Here is an 18,045-nt window from a genome sequence, read left to right as displayed (position 1 = left end):
CACTGGGTAGGGTAGACATGAAGATTTCCCTGACTGCCATGAACTCCTCCTCTGGTCCAATATCTGCCGCTCCAAACTGGTCTCTCTCTGGCCACACCTCTCTACAAAGCACCATTACATTAGAAACTTAGCTGTTTACAAGTCTCTAAACTGTTAATTTTTCAGATTCTATACACCAAACCCACTGTATAATGTATTTATAATCTAAGCTGTTGGTTTTCAAAAAACCTGTATTAATATTTGGAATTTTCATGTGTTATTTGTATTCTAATACAAATTTGATTTGCTTCAAATATCATACCAAGATAAACCAATTTTTGAATAAGTTTTTTTTTACCTTGCTGCCCTCAGTAGAGCCAGTGCTTCACCAGGGAGTTTATCTCTCAATGCGTCCTGTATACGAATCATGGCATCAACCCTGTAATATAGATCATAGGATCAGATATCATGTAGAAGGTCAAAGCTGCATGTAGTCAAAATGTTCATATTTTTTAAGGAAAATCTCAAGGTTTGATGCCAATAAAGACTGAATTTGTAAACATTTTGAAAGAAATTAGGAATCACTTTGAACACCATTCATTTCAGTCAAGGGTATAGTATTGTCAATCCACAATGTATGGAATTTAGTCAGGGGTACAAGAAGTATACATGATCTAAATCTTTTACATCAAGCAACTTGAAAATTAATACAACAAATGAAAGTTTCTACTACTAGTCCTGGATCAGCTTTGCTATTTCCTTACCTCTGTTGGTCAATATCCACTTCTGATGCAGCATCAAAAGGAGAGACATCTGTTGGCAGTTCGCCTCTTCCCTGAATCAAGGAGGATAACTCTCCTGATATGTCATCCCATTTATCCTCCAGTTCTTCTGGAGTAGGTTCCCTTGGTAAGTCTGGGGCAGCTGGACATATATAATTAATTAATTATGTATTCCATGCCAATGTGTACTTAGATCCATTACTGCTTTTGATATCCTTGGCAAATTCAAGTTGGACAAATAAAGTAATAATGAATCATTTCTTGCATTTACCTGTAACATACATGTATGAATCATGAAGGGTACATTTCATTTTATAACCATCCTTTGTTTTACATCTTATTTTACAGAACAATTTAAAATAGTAGAAAAGCTCTTTTTTCTTCAATAGTACCCTTCAATGAAAATATACATGTACATATACTATTCACCTCTTGGTTTCGACTTCTTTTTCTTTTTACTCTTCTTCTTTTGAACAACAAGATGGGAATTTCCTTTTGTCATTTTTTCCAACATCTTCAGAAAAAGATGAGTTGATTCCACCAGATCCTTCAGGTATGTTCTTTAAAGCAGAAAAAAAGTTTAAATACATGTATTAATCTTTAACATCTCAACATATACACTACTTATTACAGATTAAAGCAGAGATAGTTTTACATGCTGACATATACATGTATGTACCTTGACTGAGTGCTTTCATTAAACTTCCTTAATAATGTTAAGAATGTATCTCGGAACTCCATCATGTAAAATATGTTACCTGAAAAAACAAGTTTATAACTTACATGTAATAGGTTAAAACACTTCATAAGGATGAGCAAAACCCTTTCATGTTTATGGTAAAACATTTTGATGACCTACTTTTAATAACCTTTGCACTCTCCATCAGCTGACTGTTGCCTGACCTGTCCATAGAATCCAAGGTCAAAAGTAACTCCTGATAGGCCTTCAGAGCAAGGTGTACTCTGCAAAAGGAAATTTAAAGACTGAAGTTTAAATTCAGGAATGAATGGTGCGCACCCATGGCTGCATTTTGTAAGAGAAATTGGTTCAAATTATTTTTTATTGCTTCCAATGTTAGACCTTTTAGCCCAAGTTTTGGCCTCTTTCTTCTCCATCATGATCATCTCATAGTACTGGAATAGCTGTACCTGGATGTAGTGGAAGGTGGGAACAGACATGGTCTCACTGAAAAACACCAACACTTTACAGCTACTTACAAAGTAACTCAACATCATGCAGTCTTTTAATGAAAGATTATTGACAAAACAATGATCCAACCTCATATACATGTATAAATTATTGTTTTACTCTTTGATATACAGACGTCCTCATCGTCAAAAAACGAATTCACCTTTATTATAAAACTTATAGAGAAATTTGACAAGAGCTGCTGATTACCTAACCAGTTCCACCTGCTTGCTGTGCAGTCTACAGAACTCCATGAAGAACCTCATGGCCCACAAATAATAGGTCTCATCGTGATCCTGGGCCTTCTCTCTGTTCAGAATGTCCTTGACAGCGTACATCAGGGGATTATAACAACTCTCTAGAAACTGGACACAGAATTCCTTCAGACCCAATCGGATACTCAGGGTAGATCGTCGAGTCACTTCCTGGTCTTTGATTGGCTGACGATTTTTGGCTATCTTTTTAGGTTTCTTGTTGATGTCAAACGTAAGGTTAGAGACGTCCTTCTGGTTTTTGTGGAAGATGACATCCCTGTCACTGATTGACTTCATATTCTGAACTACGTACGTTCCCCCAAAACGGGAATGTCTGGAAAGAGAGACAAAGAGATAAACAGTTTTCTTTACATCTTTTGGGTTGTTAAGGATGGTCCACCCTTTTACGGATCCGGTTTTAATTTTACACACCGATATAAAATTTTGATTATCCTTGTCTATTGAAATAAAATCTTTTTAGATGATTAAAAATGATTTAGCAAGTATATATTTGTTTATTATAGTGTCATTGTGCACACAAAGCATTTAATGTACATTATTTATAGGAATAACCACTTTGCACTCTGTCCATAGGATCTATATGTAATTTAGTACATACACAGACAGAGAATTCTTAATTGCCGTTATGGACCTAAAGCTTTTAATTTTTTTTAAACAAACTAACTTGAGATCTATTTATCTTTAATTTTTAGCCTATATCATCTTTTTAAATTTACTTTTTTATAAGTTTTGCGAAGAACGATTGAAAAAATAGATATTCCAAAAATGGGGGTATAGGTGTTCAAAAGGCTCTTTTGTAAAAATTTTCTGGTCAACCATAATAAAGTATGTTTTTCTGCTAACCTAAAATATAATTCTAAATAATTGTGAAGAAAAAATAGCATATAAACATAAAAGATTTTGAGAAATATTTAAAATTAAGATATTTTGAGCTTTTTTCTATGAAAGATTTTGACACCATCAACATTAATTTTTAGTGTTTTCAAATAGAAGTTTCAAATATTTTCTTGACAAATGAATATTTATGATTTTCCTAAGTTTTAACAATAATTGGATGTGATTTGGTACATAGCTAAATAAAATATGATGTTACACTTCTATATGTTGAATTTTGGCTGTTGAATTTTTAGAGGTATATACTCCGAGACATGTTGCATGAAAATTAACCTGCAAAGATATGTTTTTTATGGGTATTTTAGTTAGATTATGACTTATTCACTATTTTCAAATCAAAAAATAAACAGTTTGACAGAAAATTCTGAAAGTACGGACCTACCTTAATATTCAAGAAATTTTCAAATATTTTTTCTTTGGAAGAAGTATTGTTAAATTTCTGTCAACTTTTATTTTTATACAGTACCTAGTACTAAATTTCCTCATGTTGGCTCTCTTCTGAGCTTTTTCCTGCTCTAAAACCATCTGAAGCTCCCTGAAATATATGTACACCAACTTTCAACCTTGTGACATGTTATCAAAATACGAATACAATTTAAAGATTGTTTGTGCCAAGCTACCAAAATTGAAGAGAAAAAATTCAATTACCTTACAAAACTATAAAGCTCTATTTCATGATAAATAAGTTTAACATGAATACCTCTCATCCTTTTCTTTCTCTGTCATAGATCTGCTAACCCCTGCAGTGGCCAACATGTCTGGAGTCTACAGTCAACAGAGAGTTTATAATATGAAATATTTCTTCGACACAAGTCAATTAAAACGTTATTAGAATATTAATCATAGTATACAGGGGTAGACAAATAGAATTTTTCACTACTTGCCCTCGGACAGGTTACTATCGTAAAACTACTTGTCCTACCAAAAAATATGCTTGTCCCACCTTTTTCTTAAATTACACAGAATTGTAGCATTGGTATTAAATTATTTCTTGAGTGAGACACCTAAACACTACACGGAAATCATTCTAGATCCAAAATCACGAAATTCTTCCACAGATAAATTTAGAGGAAAATATTTAATTTCTAAAAATTCTGTTAGAAGATACACCTTTGTTAATATTAATGTTGTATTTATTTAATTAATATTTAAGGTGAAGATATATCGGACATTGATCAATCTCATAAAACCTACAAACAACACGAATCTGTGAACGGAACACTACTGCATGTCGATTAAGAGAATGAGATCGACATCATGGCTGTCAGTGTGATTGCCATGGAACAGCAATCAACAACAATTTTAATACCTGTATTCACAGTATGAATCTAATATTTTGACAACAAATGTCCTTATTCCCATACAACAACATCTAACGACATCGATAACACCTTTTTTTTAATGACACCTGCATTTTTTAACGACACGTTAATGGGTTAACTCTAGAGGAGTTCTGGCTATTCGATGTACAAGTACTTTTCCAATTAACAAATAAAAGTTGAGTACCGTACTTGATTTTTATTTGTTAATTGGAAAAGTACTTGTCCACGGGCAGGCACCTGTTATCAAATTATTAGCCCCCCATCCAAAAGGGGTTGTCCCGGACGTCGGGCAATGCTATTTGTCTAGCCCTGGTATATCTAATCAGAGCAGAGCTTGTTGCAGAATTAAATTACCTGTTCCCTGAACATGAGAGACACAATCTCTAAGACATGCATAGAAAAATTTCGTTCATCCTCTGAGCTGGCAATATACAGCAGGAGATCCTCCAATCCACTGCAATGGATGGCCCTGAAATATTCCAGTTAAATTTTTAAAAAATTTGTTACAGATAACAATCACAGATGGGTAATTGAACACAATGATTTGTGTTGGGTATCCGCCTCTGATGCAGGGCCTTAATCATAATCTACTTACCAAATAATCTGATCATGGACACTGGCATCATCATCTGTTCTCTGTAAAAAATTAATAAAATACTTATAATATTTACAATGACTTACATTGTACTTAATCATATAAACATGAATGTATTTCTAGTCAATTTTACAAGTATACAGACTACATTCTTGTCTACACATCTATTAACTCTGGAGACTGACCTGTTCTCGTTCCATGTTGGGAGGAACATGGAGGACATTTCTGATGAGGATCAACATTCTCTCTATGAGGAGTCTGTCCTCCTCCTGACGATGCTCCCAGTCCTGAAAATAAACACTTTGGATAAGAAACATATGATAACGGACATTTGGAAATGTTTGATACTTATTTTGCTTGGCTGATTTCATGATAATCATATATAAGTGATGACAACTTTCAGGAATTCTCAAAATCTTGTATAATGAGTAAATATCTGATTAATATGTGAACCAGTACTCATATGAGAGATTAAGATTTAAATATTACCAATTTTAGAAGATCTCCTAGTTTTCTTGTCAAAACTCCAAATAATTCTTCATCCACAAAAACCTATTATTGGAAAAGATGTTACATAGTTATATCTTCATACAAGACATGCATGATTAAAACTAAATTGCTTTCCAATGAATAAAAAGTAATGTAAAAACTCTATTTCATAGATATTCTACCTCCTTGTAATCTTGTAGCATGGATTCTATCTCCAGGTAATGATTCCTCAGGGTCTTGTCTTCTGGGATATGGTTATTGAAGCACAAAACAGCTGGCTGGGTCAAGTTAACCAATAACCTTGAAAATGATAATATTTGTAATAAAAAAAACCTTAACCATGTTAACACTGATACAATTGAAACCCTTTAAAGTTATTTTAGAACATTGATTTTAATACAGTTTTAGGCTTTCATTAGATTAGATATGTCTCTTGTTTCCTGGGAAGGTTTTTCCTTGCTTCTTATGACTTGAGCATTATTTTACCTGATGACGGCCTCAAACAGAACTCTGTCTGTGTGGTACTGCTTCAGAATGGGGACAATGTCCTTCTGTAGAATACAGCCCTCCCCGAGTTGTCTCCTAATATTACACGTCTCATCCTCTCTTTTCAAGAAACGAATGAGATCCTTGATTGTCTCTAGAAATTCCAAGGAAATAGACAACAATTTAGATGGATGTATAACAATGCATATATATTCTTGACCTGTCTATTTCAAAAGAAATTCAAACATTTTTATAGTGAACACACTTACATAATTATAATAAATTGATGCTTAAAGGGAAGTGATTTTCATTCCGCATGACATCAAAATATAAACTTAACAGATATAACTAGAACTGTCCAAACCAGTCTATCCCAAAAGTACCGGTCCGTCGGACAAAACAGGTGAAAATCTGATTGGTCCGATGCACTATCTAGTAAAATCGGTCCGTTTGTCCGAGGTTCGTTTTGGTTGGATTTTAAATTTTATATATCTATTTCATCATATAGACGCTTAATCTTACACCAAAACACACTTTTAAAAACCTATTGTATTTGTTGATTGTGATTGTTTTAAAACCTACTAAAAAATTATATTTGTTAAAATTAGGGATGTCAACGAATATTCGAATATTCGAATATTCATTCGATGAGTTGATATTCGAATATAAATTCATGATTCGAATATTCGGATTTTAAGTATACAAGCATCAAAAAGAAAAAAAAATGGCAAAAACTGAAGTTTTATCAGAAATTGAATCAAATTCTCATCGTTGACCAATAATAAGATTTTATTTAAAACAAAATTAAAATACACTCCTCTTGGATTACCTTAAAGGTGTGAAGAATGTGTCTATTAAAATGATATAATTATTCATTTGGTCATTTTATTAGAGATATAACAGTGTCCAGTACTTATAATTAGTTTGTATTGTTGAAAGGACACATTTTTGTTTATGCATACATCATTTAAAATCATTTTCAGGAAATTAATTAGCTAAAAGTAATTGCTTTTAATGTTTCTCCATTAGATAATTGTGCTGTGTGGTATAAATCTGTAGGGTTATTAGTGTACACTTTGGTAAGATGATTAATTAATCTGTAACTTATTAAAAGAATCTTTTGAATTTTCAGGGGGAAATTTTTTTATTACATTTTGGATATAAACTCTTCATATATTCTGAAAAATATTTTAAGAACATAATTAAAGTGCATTTACAAAACTCTACATGAAATTTTATTCCAAAATAATGACATAAAAAGTATATATTGCTTTACAAAAGAGTGAAGATATATACATATTATAATGCAAGATGTATAAAATTTATTTTATCGAATATTCGAATATATTCGAATACTACTACCGAATATTCGAATATCAATTATTGACAATTTTGACATCCCTAGTTAAAATGTTTCCTGTGTTTTTTCTGACAATTGGCAAAACTGCGTTTGATCAATCAGCTGATTCCATTTATTTAAAAAAAATTAACTTGTAGCTTTTAATAACTTGAGACATAAAATATAAAGAGTAATCATTATTGTAACAACAATTTCCCCCTACAACTTTGTGAAGTTCGTTTTTTTGCCGCTAGGTAGCCATTTTGGATGTCATGTTAGGTGTCCACTGGAAATATGACACCTGGTATATTCAGTCCAGGGATGTTTGGTCACACATAAGCAAAAAAAAAAAAAAAAAAAGAATTCCCGACCTACTGACCCTTATTTTTTTGGGAATGTTACAGGAAACAAACATATATATTTTTTTAAGCTTAATACATGATTTCTGATTCATATGCTATGAAAAAAACATTGTTATGATCATTGTATGAAAAAGTTTTGGACCGGTGAAAATTCTTTTGGTCCTGTGAAATTGTGTTATAACTGTCTGTTCGAATGTCCTGTGGCGATTTTTCTTTTTCGCGAAGACTGCCAAACGGGACAAAATACCCCCCGCTGGGTTTTTCAGAGGTACGTTTTTCCATAATAAAGATATGTATCAAACAAAAATTATGAAATTTTTCACAGTGACCTTGAACTTCCCCAAATGACCTTGGGTCAAGGTCATGACACACCCTTGGGGCATGGGCAATCTTTGTGTGAAATGAGAACCTACCAAGTTTATCAATAAGAAAGATATGGACCGGACAGGAATTATGAATTTTTTCTTCCAGTGACCTTGAACTTCCCCAAATGACCTTTGGGTCAAGGTCATGACACACCCTTGGGTCATGGGCAATCTTTGTGTGAAATGAGAACCTACCAAGTTTATCCATAAGAAAGATATGGACCGGATAGGAATTATGAAATTTTTCTTCCAGTGACCTTGAACTTCCCCAAATGACCTTGGGTCAAGGTCATGACACACCCTTGGGTCATAGGCAATCTTTGTGTGAAATGAGAACCTACCAAGTTTATCCATAAGAAAGATATGGACCGGATAGGAATTATGAAATTTTTCTTCCAGTGACCTTGAACTTCCCCAAATGACCTTGGGTCAAGGTCATGACACACCCTTGGGTCATAGGCAATCTTTGTGTTAAATGAGAACCTACCAAGTTTATCCGTAAGAAAGATATGGACCGGACAGGAATTATGAAATTTTTCTTCCAGTGACCTTGAACTTCCCCAAATGACCTTGGGTCAAGGTCACGAGACACCTTTGCATCATGGGTAATCTTGGTGTGAAATGATAACCTACCAAGTTTATCCATAAAAAATATGTACCAAACATGAATTTTGAAATTTTTCTTCCAGTGACCTTGAACTTCCCCAAATGACCTTGGGTTTAGGTCATGACACACCCTTGGGTCATGGGCAATCTTTGTGTGAAATGAGAACCTACCAAGTTTATCGATAAGAAAAATATGGACCGGACACGAATTATGAAATTTTTCTTCCAGTGACCTTGAACTTCCCCAAATGACCTTGGGTCAAGGTCATGACACACCCTTGGGTCATGGGCAATCTTAGTGTGGAGTAGTAGATTCTAATGTCCCTCTGTAAGAAAGATATGGACCGGACACGATTGCACAGACAGACGGACAGACGGACAGACAGACAGACGGACAAGGTGATTCCTATATACCCCCCCAAACTTCGTTTGCGGGGGGTATAACAAGATTAAAACATATAAATTTTTTTCCTAATCTCAGCAAAATACATCGAGATGAAAAATTCTGATCTGGTGTCTCTACAAATCTCAGACCAGTATCAAAGTGATTTAATAGGGAAATCATGCCCTAACTTCGACCGCTTCGCCTTGTTTACATTATTACAAGCTGAAAAGCTACTTCATTTCACTAAGTATTGATTGAAACAAGTGGTCGAAGTCGGAGCAAGATCGTCTTAATTACTTCGTGTTGTACTGGTCTAACATTTGTAGAGACACCAGACCAAAATTTTTAGTCTCTATGAATCTAGCTGAGATTAAAATTGTCCATCTCTAGTTATTCTTCATAAGCGTGTTTTACTGTTGAAACCACATGCATACATAAGTACTTGAAATAATTAACCTCCCGTTAGATCTAAAACTATTCATACCTAAACAATCTGGTTCCTTGACATATTTCTTTCCTTCTTGATAACCAAGGGCACTGCATGTGGCCTGTAACTCTACTAGCATCACCATTTTGCTGCAGTGTTTATCTTTAAACACAACAGAGGAGAAATGTAGGACTGCACATAAAATCAAGGACCTATAGATATGCACACATTCTAAGTATTATAGGTCCCTGATTTAAATTTGATTAAAAAAATATTATTAGGTAGATCGTGTATTGAAAATACCCAGTTTCAAAATAAAAGCACATAAAGTTACCTGGGTGTCAACCAACAACTCTCATTCAGTCATCGCACAGAGGGTCCTAAAACGTAAACAAAAAATCGCGGGAAATGGAACACAAATCTGACTCACATCAAAGCTTCATATTTTTTTATACCGATCCCGATGTAGCAAATTGCATTAATTGGCGTTGTCTTGATATCATGTACTTCACAATGCAAGGTTAAAAAAGAATGTAGACTAAATATTAGGCAGGCAATATCTCTCAACAAATCTTTATACCCATAAAAGGTTTTGAAAAGAATTTATTTTATTTCATTCATATCGGGAATGAGTTTCAAATAATTAAAAACAATATTAATATCCGCGTATCTGAAACGCTTCATTCAGGAAGAGGAGAAAAATGGCTGAATTAACTCAGCTCATGGATCAAGAGATCCCTGATGGGCGACAGCACCTTCAAGATAGCTACAAAAATTTAGAAAAAGTAGCTCAGTATTGTCGAGAAAACTATGTCCAGGTAAAACGCTTGAAATTTGTAGTTTTCCTTCAGTATGCCCCAGACAGAAGAGGAAGCAATGAACCAAAAACTGTAATAGGATCAGGATATTCAGCAAGCAGTTGATTGTTTATTGCATTCCTGTTGCTGAATTTAAAAACTTCAAATTGTTATTTGTTGTACACTGATTATCCAGATATGTTGACTTACAAATGCAAATGTCTCGATAAAACCATTAGCATGATCAGGTTTATTGACAGCTGAAATGAAAACTAAGTCTTGTAATCTTCATCATTGCTGGATACACCCATACACCTACAAGAGCCTCAGTTAATGTCCCTATCCTCCTTATATATCTCTTACATCCGAAGTCTATTTTCTAACGTGCTCGTTCCGCCTGAGATTTTTTATGGAACATATAACACTGTATAATGTGTGAAATAAACTGTAAACAAGTAATTTCTTATCATCAAAGTACAGAAATCTTATTTCTATTCGTTTGGATATTAGCAGTTAGATTTTGTTATGATCTTTCCCAGTTTGACTCATTTTGATTGCTTAAAAAGAGAAATATTTCAAACACATTAAGTGATTTCAGGTTGCAAAAAGGTGATAATGTGCAATCTTTGTACATGTTATAATCGTTTTGCTAAACCATGTTTATTTTTTTGTTTTGTTATTTGGTAATCAGAAATGTAGTTGTTCTAGTAATATACATGTATGTAAAAATGATGGAAAGTGAAATCTTACTGGCAAATGCCAAATCTTACTGACAAATCTTATAAGAAATCAGGTGAGACAAGAAAATGGGTAAACAGGTCTGATAATGATATTGATTTAAAAAGCAGGACTGGTGGTAATCATCATGGTACTAGAAATTGAAAACGAATTCAAAGACTGTAAGAGAATCTCAAAATTAAGCATATACATGAAAATATTGTTTCCAGGCAAGTTTAATATAAAGAGGTTGCTAATGGTGATTAATGCAAAAATAATTCAAAAAATTTGAAATGAGGAACTTTCACTGTCTATCAATGAATTAGATGTAGAATAGCACTGTGTTCACACATTTAGGAGCTGTCACTTACTGTTAAGACTGTTTTGTTGCTCTTTTGTCAGGCTACAGACAAACGTTCTGCCCTGGAGGAGACAAAGAACTACACCACCCACTCTCTGGCCAGTGTGGCCTACCAGATCAACAGCCTGGCTACAAACTTCCTGAAGCTGCTGGACCTTCAACAGAATCAGTTGGCTGAAATGGAATCTGGAGTCAACTACCTAGCTCAGGTATATACATGTAGTTATAGTCAACTACCTAGTTGATGTATATAGTTATAGTAGAGTAACTAGCGCAGATAAATGGTTATATGTTAGTTTTTCATCAAATAATACATTAAGGAAAAAGGATGATACTTTGGGTAATACTATGGTTTTCATATGATTGAAACCTGATTTTGATGATCCTGACAGGATAACAGTACTACAGTAGGTAGTTTCTCATTACAAAATGTTAAACTAAAGGATTTTATCTTTCTTAACATTAATGACACCTTTTTCATAGTACATTAGGATAGAATAGTTATTCCAAATAAGCTAACAGTACTTAATAAAGGTAATTCAGTGATCTTTCCTGATTTCTGACAGACTGTAAACATTCACAAAGAGAAAGTGGCTCGGAGGGAGATAGGTGTCTTAACAACAAACAGGAGCTCGACTAGACCGGCGGGGGTCAAGAACGGCATCATCTTCCCAGAACAGGCAGAGAAACCCACAAAGTACCAGCGTAAACCAATAGACTATTCCAGTCTTGATGACCTAGGTCATGGGGTCAGGGTAGGTGATCAACCCCTGGTATTAGTATGAAATATGTATCAAACCTATATAAATGTTCCTTTGTTTTATTGTCAAAAAATGTGTTTATTTTGTGAAATAATTTTCTGATAGCTTCTAAACCTTTATGTTTTTCCTCATCTCTCCTTTATCAGCATGGCTGTTTAATAACATGGCATAAAGAAAATTGATAATAAATATTGTTTCCTTGTTAATGATCTTTTTTGTTTAGTTTGTAACAAAATACCACCTTAAGAAAATTTCTCTAGCTTCTAGTAGCCAGCTTCCCTTTTGTCATCATTTTGAACCATTGTTTTGCATGGATTTGCATGTTGTATTGGCTTATCTCTTTCCAGGTACAAGAACAAGGTTTAATAAAGGTATTTTCATATTTCTTGTGTATCCCTTCTAGTGTGATTTATATCCAGGTTACACTGTATTGCACAGTATCACTCACTACAGTTAAACACAGTTACAGTGAAAAAATTCAATTCATTATTAATCATGTTTTATCTTTTTTAAAAATATGAATAAGATTTTTTTTTTAAATTTTATATGAAGCAATATTTTTCCTGATATAAGGAGAAGTCCATGACCTTGAGCAATTTTGCCTGTCTTTGAACATGCTGTATAACTGTGTTTCCCTGTTAGCACAAAGTACCCAGAATTTAATGTTGCTTAGCTGAAAATATAGGATTGGGCTTTCTTCGTGGTCTTTTTGCATATGTTTTGCATGGAGTTAATTTTCCACTTTGCTTAACAATTCTCATTTGGTAAGTTTAAATAACAAATATTTTTTAGTATTTATGTATGTGTTGTCAATTAACATGTATTACAATCATATTGAATTTACATGTATATTAGTTAAAACAGATCGGTAGTTTTCATAACCTTAAGTTAAATTGTAGAATGGGAGGGGTACTTTTTTATCTTATTTTTAAGAGTTAAAAAAAAGTATTTTCAGAAAATAGTAGAATTTAAAAGTCTTAAGTTAAACTTTAATGATTACAGAATTATGAAAATTATTTTTGTCTGCACACATTATTGTGTAATTCTGCGATCACAAATAAAAAGTTGTTTACAGATAATGTGGTATATATACAAGCAGTAGAGTTACAGTTTTATCAAATACCTCTGATTATTCATTGGTTAACTTTGAGATACATCTTTTTTAATTTGATATAAAGATTTTTCCAGTGTATTATATATACTAGTTGTGAAATCTTTGAAGTTTTGCTGTTTGACTAAATTTTATCGAAAAATATGCCCTATGTTTTGGGTAGTATAATAAAAATTAATAATATTTATAGCTGCATCAGTTAAAAGGCCTTTTTTTACAGTTTGAAATGTATGAAAAGATGTCATATGAAAACTTTTGTTAACTTGTTAATGTATATTTAGCATGCACTCCAAAAGATGATCACTACTTAGAAAAATTCATGAAAATATTTTTCAGTTTAATTTTATATCTTTTACAACTATAAAAGTCTTTCAGTGTTTAAAAGAAGGGGGGGGGGTTATTTATTGGACATGTAACCTATGAAGTCTCACAATCAACAATCTACTTCCTGTTCACAGGGAAGTTCTAAGCCAGCTCGCAGTCCATCTGTCAGCAGTTCATCATCTGGTCAGGCCCCTACATCACATCCCCCCACCCCACCAATGAACCGCAGTGGTGGCACCCTGGGGAGGAGCTCTGGTAGTAGTCACTACAGGACCCCCGCCCCTCCTGTGGCACCACCCTCAGTTCCATCTCAGTATGCTTCCAGTAACTACACAGTGCAGACAACAGGACTACCAGGTAATAAAGAACAGGGGGTATTTCCAGTAAAAATTATAACAACATAATTCATCGTATGTTGATAGCCCAAATGTGTTAAGAGGCAGTCCACCGAAAAACCAGGCAATAGGTGGCACATCGCATGTCATGGATTTTAATTATTTTTTGCATGTAGACTTATCAAAGCAAGTGTTTACACATGACAACATCAAAAAAATTTTAAGTGGTGCTCTAGTCCTGTTTTTGGTAAATGTCTAATTTTAAGTGCAAAAAGGTCAAAGTGAGGGTAAAAAAAATACTAGGTTTTTATTTTGTTTTATATGTAAGAGATACTCAAAAGCTGGATGTGTCAATCAATATCATTTATAGCATAGACTCTTATCTTTTATATTATGATGAATAAGACTCCAAATTATATTTCTTTAGAAGAAAATTATGTGGTCCAAAATTAAGTTTAACAAGTGAATTTTTTAATTCAGTATCCAATTTTCGTTACGTTATAAAATCCAATACATTACTATGACAGAATATTTTCCTCATGTTATTATGAATACAAAGTACAAACTTTTGATTCATTTAATAAAATTGGTGGGAACGGGTATATTGAGAGAAATAAAAGGAGTCAAATTTACCTATTATTTATGAATTTTCCCAAATTAAACCGATCCCGATCGGAATTATATAAAAAAGAAAATACTATAATTGTATTGCTGAATTTGGCTTTTTTGTTGTAATATAGTTAAAAAAAATACTTTATAAATTTTTATACATGTTTTATAGTTGGAAGTTGCCTATAGTTTGATAACATTATAAATTTAGCATTATCTTCGATCGGGATCGGTTTTATTTCCATCGGGTTTGGTTTTTATCGTGAAATTAGAAATATTTCCTAAACTTGGTTCTTCATTTTAATTTATCAGAAAAATAGGCCTATCTTTTATTTCTTTTCAGTCAGTAAAACGTTTTAAATGATTTTGCCCATAGATTCAAAGGTATATATTTAAATTCCTAATGTCTTTTACGTACATGAAGATAACAGTGTACATGTAAAACATCTGTTTGATTTCTTGATACATGGTATTTCTAAAAAAAATATTTGTACACGCATCATGCAACAACTGAAAGCACACAGTTTAGCTTCATTAAATATCTTATTTCCAAGTAAAATTTAATTTTTTATTTTCTCAAGAATTAAAGAGTTAAATTCTATCAGTGCATGGCGAAATTATTCTTGTACGTACCTGCATACAGAAAATATTTTTATGTGTACAGTCTCGACTTTATCCAAGTTTTTTTTAAATCTGTCATCTGTTAAGCCTTTTTCCCCTTTATTTTCCTTTTTTGCAAAATTTTATTTTATGTAAATAAAAAAATAAGTTCTTTCATATATATCATTATTTAAGAGCCCATAAATCGCAAGCAAAAAGCAGGGGGGGGGGTGTCAAGGCGGCATCATTTTTTTCAAAAATTGGTTTCATGAATGTGAAAACATTTTAGAATTGGCCTACATGGTCACATATTTTAACTCCATATTAAATGTGAGGTTGTGATTGTTTCGATCTCCAAATTATAAAATAATAAAAAAAGAAAAGAAAGAAATGTATCATTAAACCATCTTTCGTTACAGTATCAAATTGAAGTGGGGAGTTCAGCAGTGATTTTCCTCAATAAATATTTTTATAGCTGATTTTTCAGGGTTTTTGGTTTATATTTTTAATCGCACCGCTGATTGTTTATTTTGATTTGACTGCATAGATAAAATGATTCAAGTTTTTACAAATATCATGAGGTAAACATCTCAACTTCGTTAATTTAAATGTTGCGTAAATCTAAAATATTCCTGGATAATCAGAAGAAAAAAATCGCTTCATATCCCAATTACATAAAAAATTGTTCATTATAAACACTAAATTAATTATTTTTACGCATATCCTACATGTAGTAAATCAGTTTTAAAAAATAGTTTTCAGACATGTATAAAAGATATGAAAATATTAGTTAACATTTAGGATAATGCACTCTGTAGAGTAATTGACCGGAAAATTCTTTGCACTTCTCTGGAAAACTTACAGTAATTATTTAATTGTGACGCAGTATTTGTCAGGTATATGACGTCACTGATACATCAATGGAAACGTGGATTCAACCTGAATAATACAGCCCATTTAATCTAGATATTACGTTTAAAGGCCAAAATGAGTTCTATTTTGAAAATAAAGTGAATATTTATGCTAAGTAATTTTCTTTAATGTATCGATCCTATATATTTCACTAGGATTCCGACAGTAAGGGTGTTTAGCAGATTTACCGATGCCACGGGAGATAACTCTTGCATCGCAAAATTTCATAAAAACGGCTATATATTTTGCCAGAAAACTAAGCCAAAAGTGTTTTTCCCACCAATTTTATTTTTGAAACACAAAGACTAAATATTTCTAGATTTAGTTCAGCGTGAATTATAGTCCTGTTAAAAATGTATTAGAAATTACAGTTCTTTGTTTCTGACCTAAATTCAGTGGTTTATATAGGGGAACTCAAGAACACGAAAGAAAAGGATATTTTACTAAATAAGCAATTTTAAAACAAATCTTCAATTACATTATTCCATTTGGACTACATTGATATTGTTTTCAATAAAATATCAAATATTCGTCACATTCGATGTGCCGCCTATCAATACAATACTGCCTGGTTTTTCGGTGGACTGCCTCTTAAATAACTAGAAAAAGTTGAATGTTTTTTTTTGTCACTGGTTTAAGTTGAGAGAAGTCCATCTAGATCAGGCACATGTAGGCATGTATGAACCTCCATTCATAGAATTTATTGACCTATCCATGAATTTTTAAAATTGAACGTAAAACTTAACACTTACAGGCCAATCCAGAGCTTCCCAAGCCAGGGGCAGTAACTACGGTCAGATGATTATTCCCCCTAATGCACCAGCTCCTCCCCCACCGGTGGGAATGGCCACACCCATGTCACACCCAGGGGCCGGAATGCCACAGGGTCGAAGGTCACAGCTGAATTCACAATCCTCTGTCGGTAGGTTTTACTATTATGCGTGTATATTGTTGTACTTTCACAGTTTAAGCACTATTTCATCAATTTTTGGGGTGTTTAAAGATTAAAGACTTTGTAAATGTGGAACTATTGATGGTTTTATTAAACAGTTGATGTAAACAAGATTCTTTTTAAATGATAATTAAGATAATTATGTATCGCTTTATATTAAAGTTTCTTTATAAATGACAAGTTATGATCAAAGACTTTAAGTAGTGTTTCACAATGGTGTTAAGCTACCAAGAGTTTCCTTTTTCTTAACAAAAAAAACATATCTTAGATTTATATGATTTAAAAAAAAAAGATTTTGCTTTTTTGTTTAATGTAGTTGTTTAATTGAAATAAAGATTATACCATTTCAAATTGATGATGTATTAAATAATTTTCGTTTCTTATGACAGGAAAGAGCTTTGTTTGAAATCCATAGGACACATATACTTTTATAAGGCTTTCAAGATATGTTTCATCCATAAACCAAGCAAGATGTCAATCAAGATTTATATTAGACTTTCAGCTGTCATCCTAAATCAGACAGGATATTATAATACTATGATATTACATACAAGATATCTGGAAATTTCTCTACCATCATACACCACACAGGGAGTTTATTAACATCATACACAACATTTAAAACACAAGAGTTTTTAATTTTTGCCAAGTCTTCCCTGATCATATACATCTCAAAAGAAAAACTTGAAGAAAATATTGTTTGAATGAGTACTAGTACCTTATGAATGCTTTTGAAACCTTGTAAAGTGTGTAAGCAGTCTTAATCAGATGAAGGAGCAATGATGCAGGGCTTAGCATGAGTTGATGTTGTGGTCTTATTTCAGACAATTTACCTCCACCCCCCTCACCAGAGGTCGCCCCTGGAGGCGGAGTCCCCAATGAAATCCTCGAAGGTTTGCATGCTTTTTGCCGCCCTTTTTTCTCACAGCTTCTTGTATAATGGCACTGCTTTGGCTTGGTGTGTAACTTTGTGGTGGTTGTACTAGATCAGTCTTCTCTCACACGGGTCTTTGATGTGTATAGTGACACAGGTTCTAAACATATTTGTTTCAGAGTCTCCTGTATTGCAGA

General features: G+C 33.0%; 2 protein-coding genes across 4 annotated transcripts; one reads left to right on the top strand and one right to left on the bottom strand.

Moving 5' to 3' along the window:
- Positions 1 to 739: 739 nt before the first annotated feature.
- Positions 740 to 9,951, bottom strand: LOC134261843 (protein timeless homolog). Its single transcript, XM_062744234.1, has 16 exons — positions 9,830 to 9,951; positions 9,553 to 9,657; positions 6,012 to 6,165; positions 5,708 to 5,825; positions 5,526 to 5,588; positions 5,222 to 5,323; positions 5,037 to 5,077; positions 4,796 to 4,910; positions 3,820 to 3,884; positions 3,586 to 3,654; positions 2,161 to 2,538; positions 1,843 to 1,947; positions 1,621 to 1,724; positions 1,441 to 1,519; positions 1,191 to 1,321; positions 740 to 903 (listed from the first exon to the last, which is right to left on the bottom strand). The coding sequence occupies exons 2-16, from the start codon at positions 9,638 to 9,640 to the stop codon at positions 740 to 742; spliced, it is 1,776 nt and encodes a 591-aa protein (XP_062600218.1). The 5' UTR covers positions 9,641 to 9,657; positions 9,830 to 9,951.
- A 218-nt stretch (positions 9,952 to 10,169) lies between these two features.
- On the top strand, positions 10,170 to 17,934 carry LOC134261842 (abl interactor 1-like). Of its 3 annotated transcripts, XM_062744231.1 has the most exons (7): positions 10,170 to 10,313; positions 11,412 to 11,579; positions 11,937 to 12,125; positions 12,479 to 12,502; positions 13,701 to 13,923; positions 16,777 to 16,944; positions 17,799 to 17,933. In XM_062744231.1, exons 1-7 carry the CDS (start codon positions 10,197 to 10,199, stop codon positions 17,912 to 17,914), a joined length of 1,005 nt encoding a protein of 334 aa, XP_062600215.1. In that variant the 5' UTR covers positions 10,170 to 10,196; the 3' UTR covers positions 17,915 to 17,933. The 3 variants fall into 3 exon arrangements, with proteins under 3 accessions (XP_062600215.1, XP_062600216.1, XP_062600217.1); XM_062744232.1 differs by lacking the exon at positions 12,479 to 12,502 and having other exon boundaries at positions 11,937 to 12,149; positions 17,799 to 17,934; XM_062744233.1 differs by lacking the exon at positions 12,479 to 12,502 and having other exon boundaries at positions 17,799 to 17,929.
- The last annotated feature ends 111 nt before the right edge of the window (positions 17,935 to 18,045 follow it).

This window comes from Saccostrea cucullata, unplaced genomic scaffold (assembly GCF_032062105.1).
Source record: "Saccostrea cucullata isolate Sc308-1 unplaced genomic scaffold, CSIRO_AGI_Scuc_v1 ctg14124, whole genome shotgun sequence".
Taxonomy (NCBI): Eukaryota; Metazoa; Mollusca; class Bivalvia; order Ostreida; family Ostreidae; genus Saccostrea; species Saccostrea cuccullata.
Note: the sequence above shows the minus strand (reverse complement) of the source record. Positions and strands in the feature narration are given on the sequence as shown.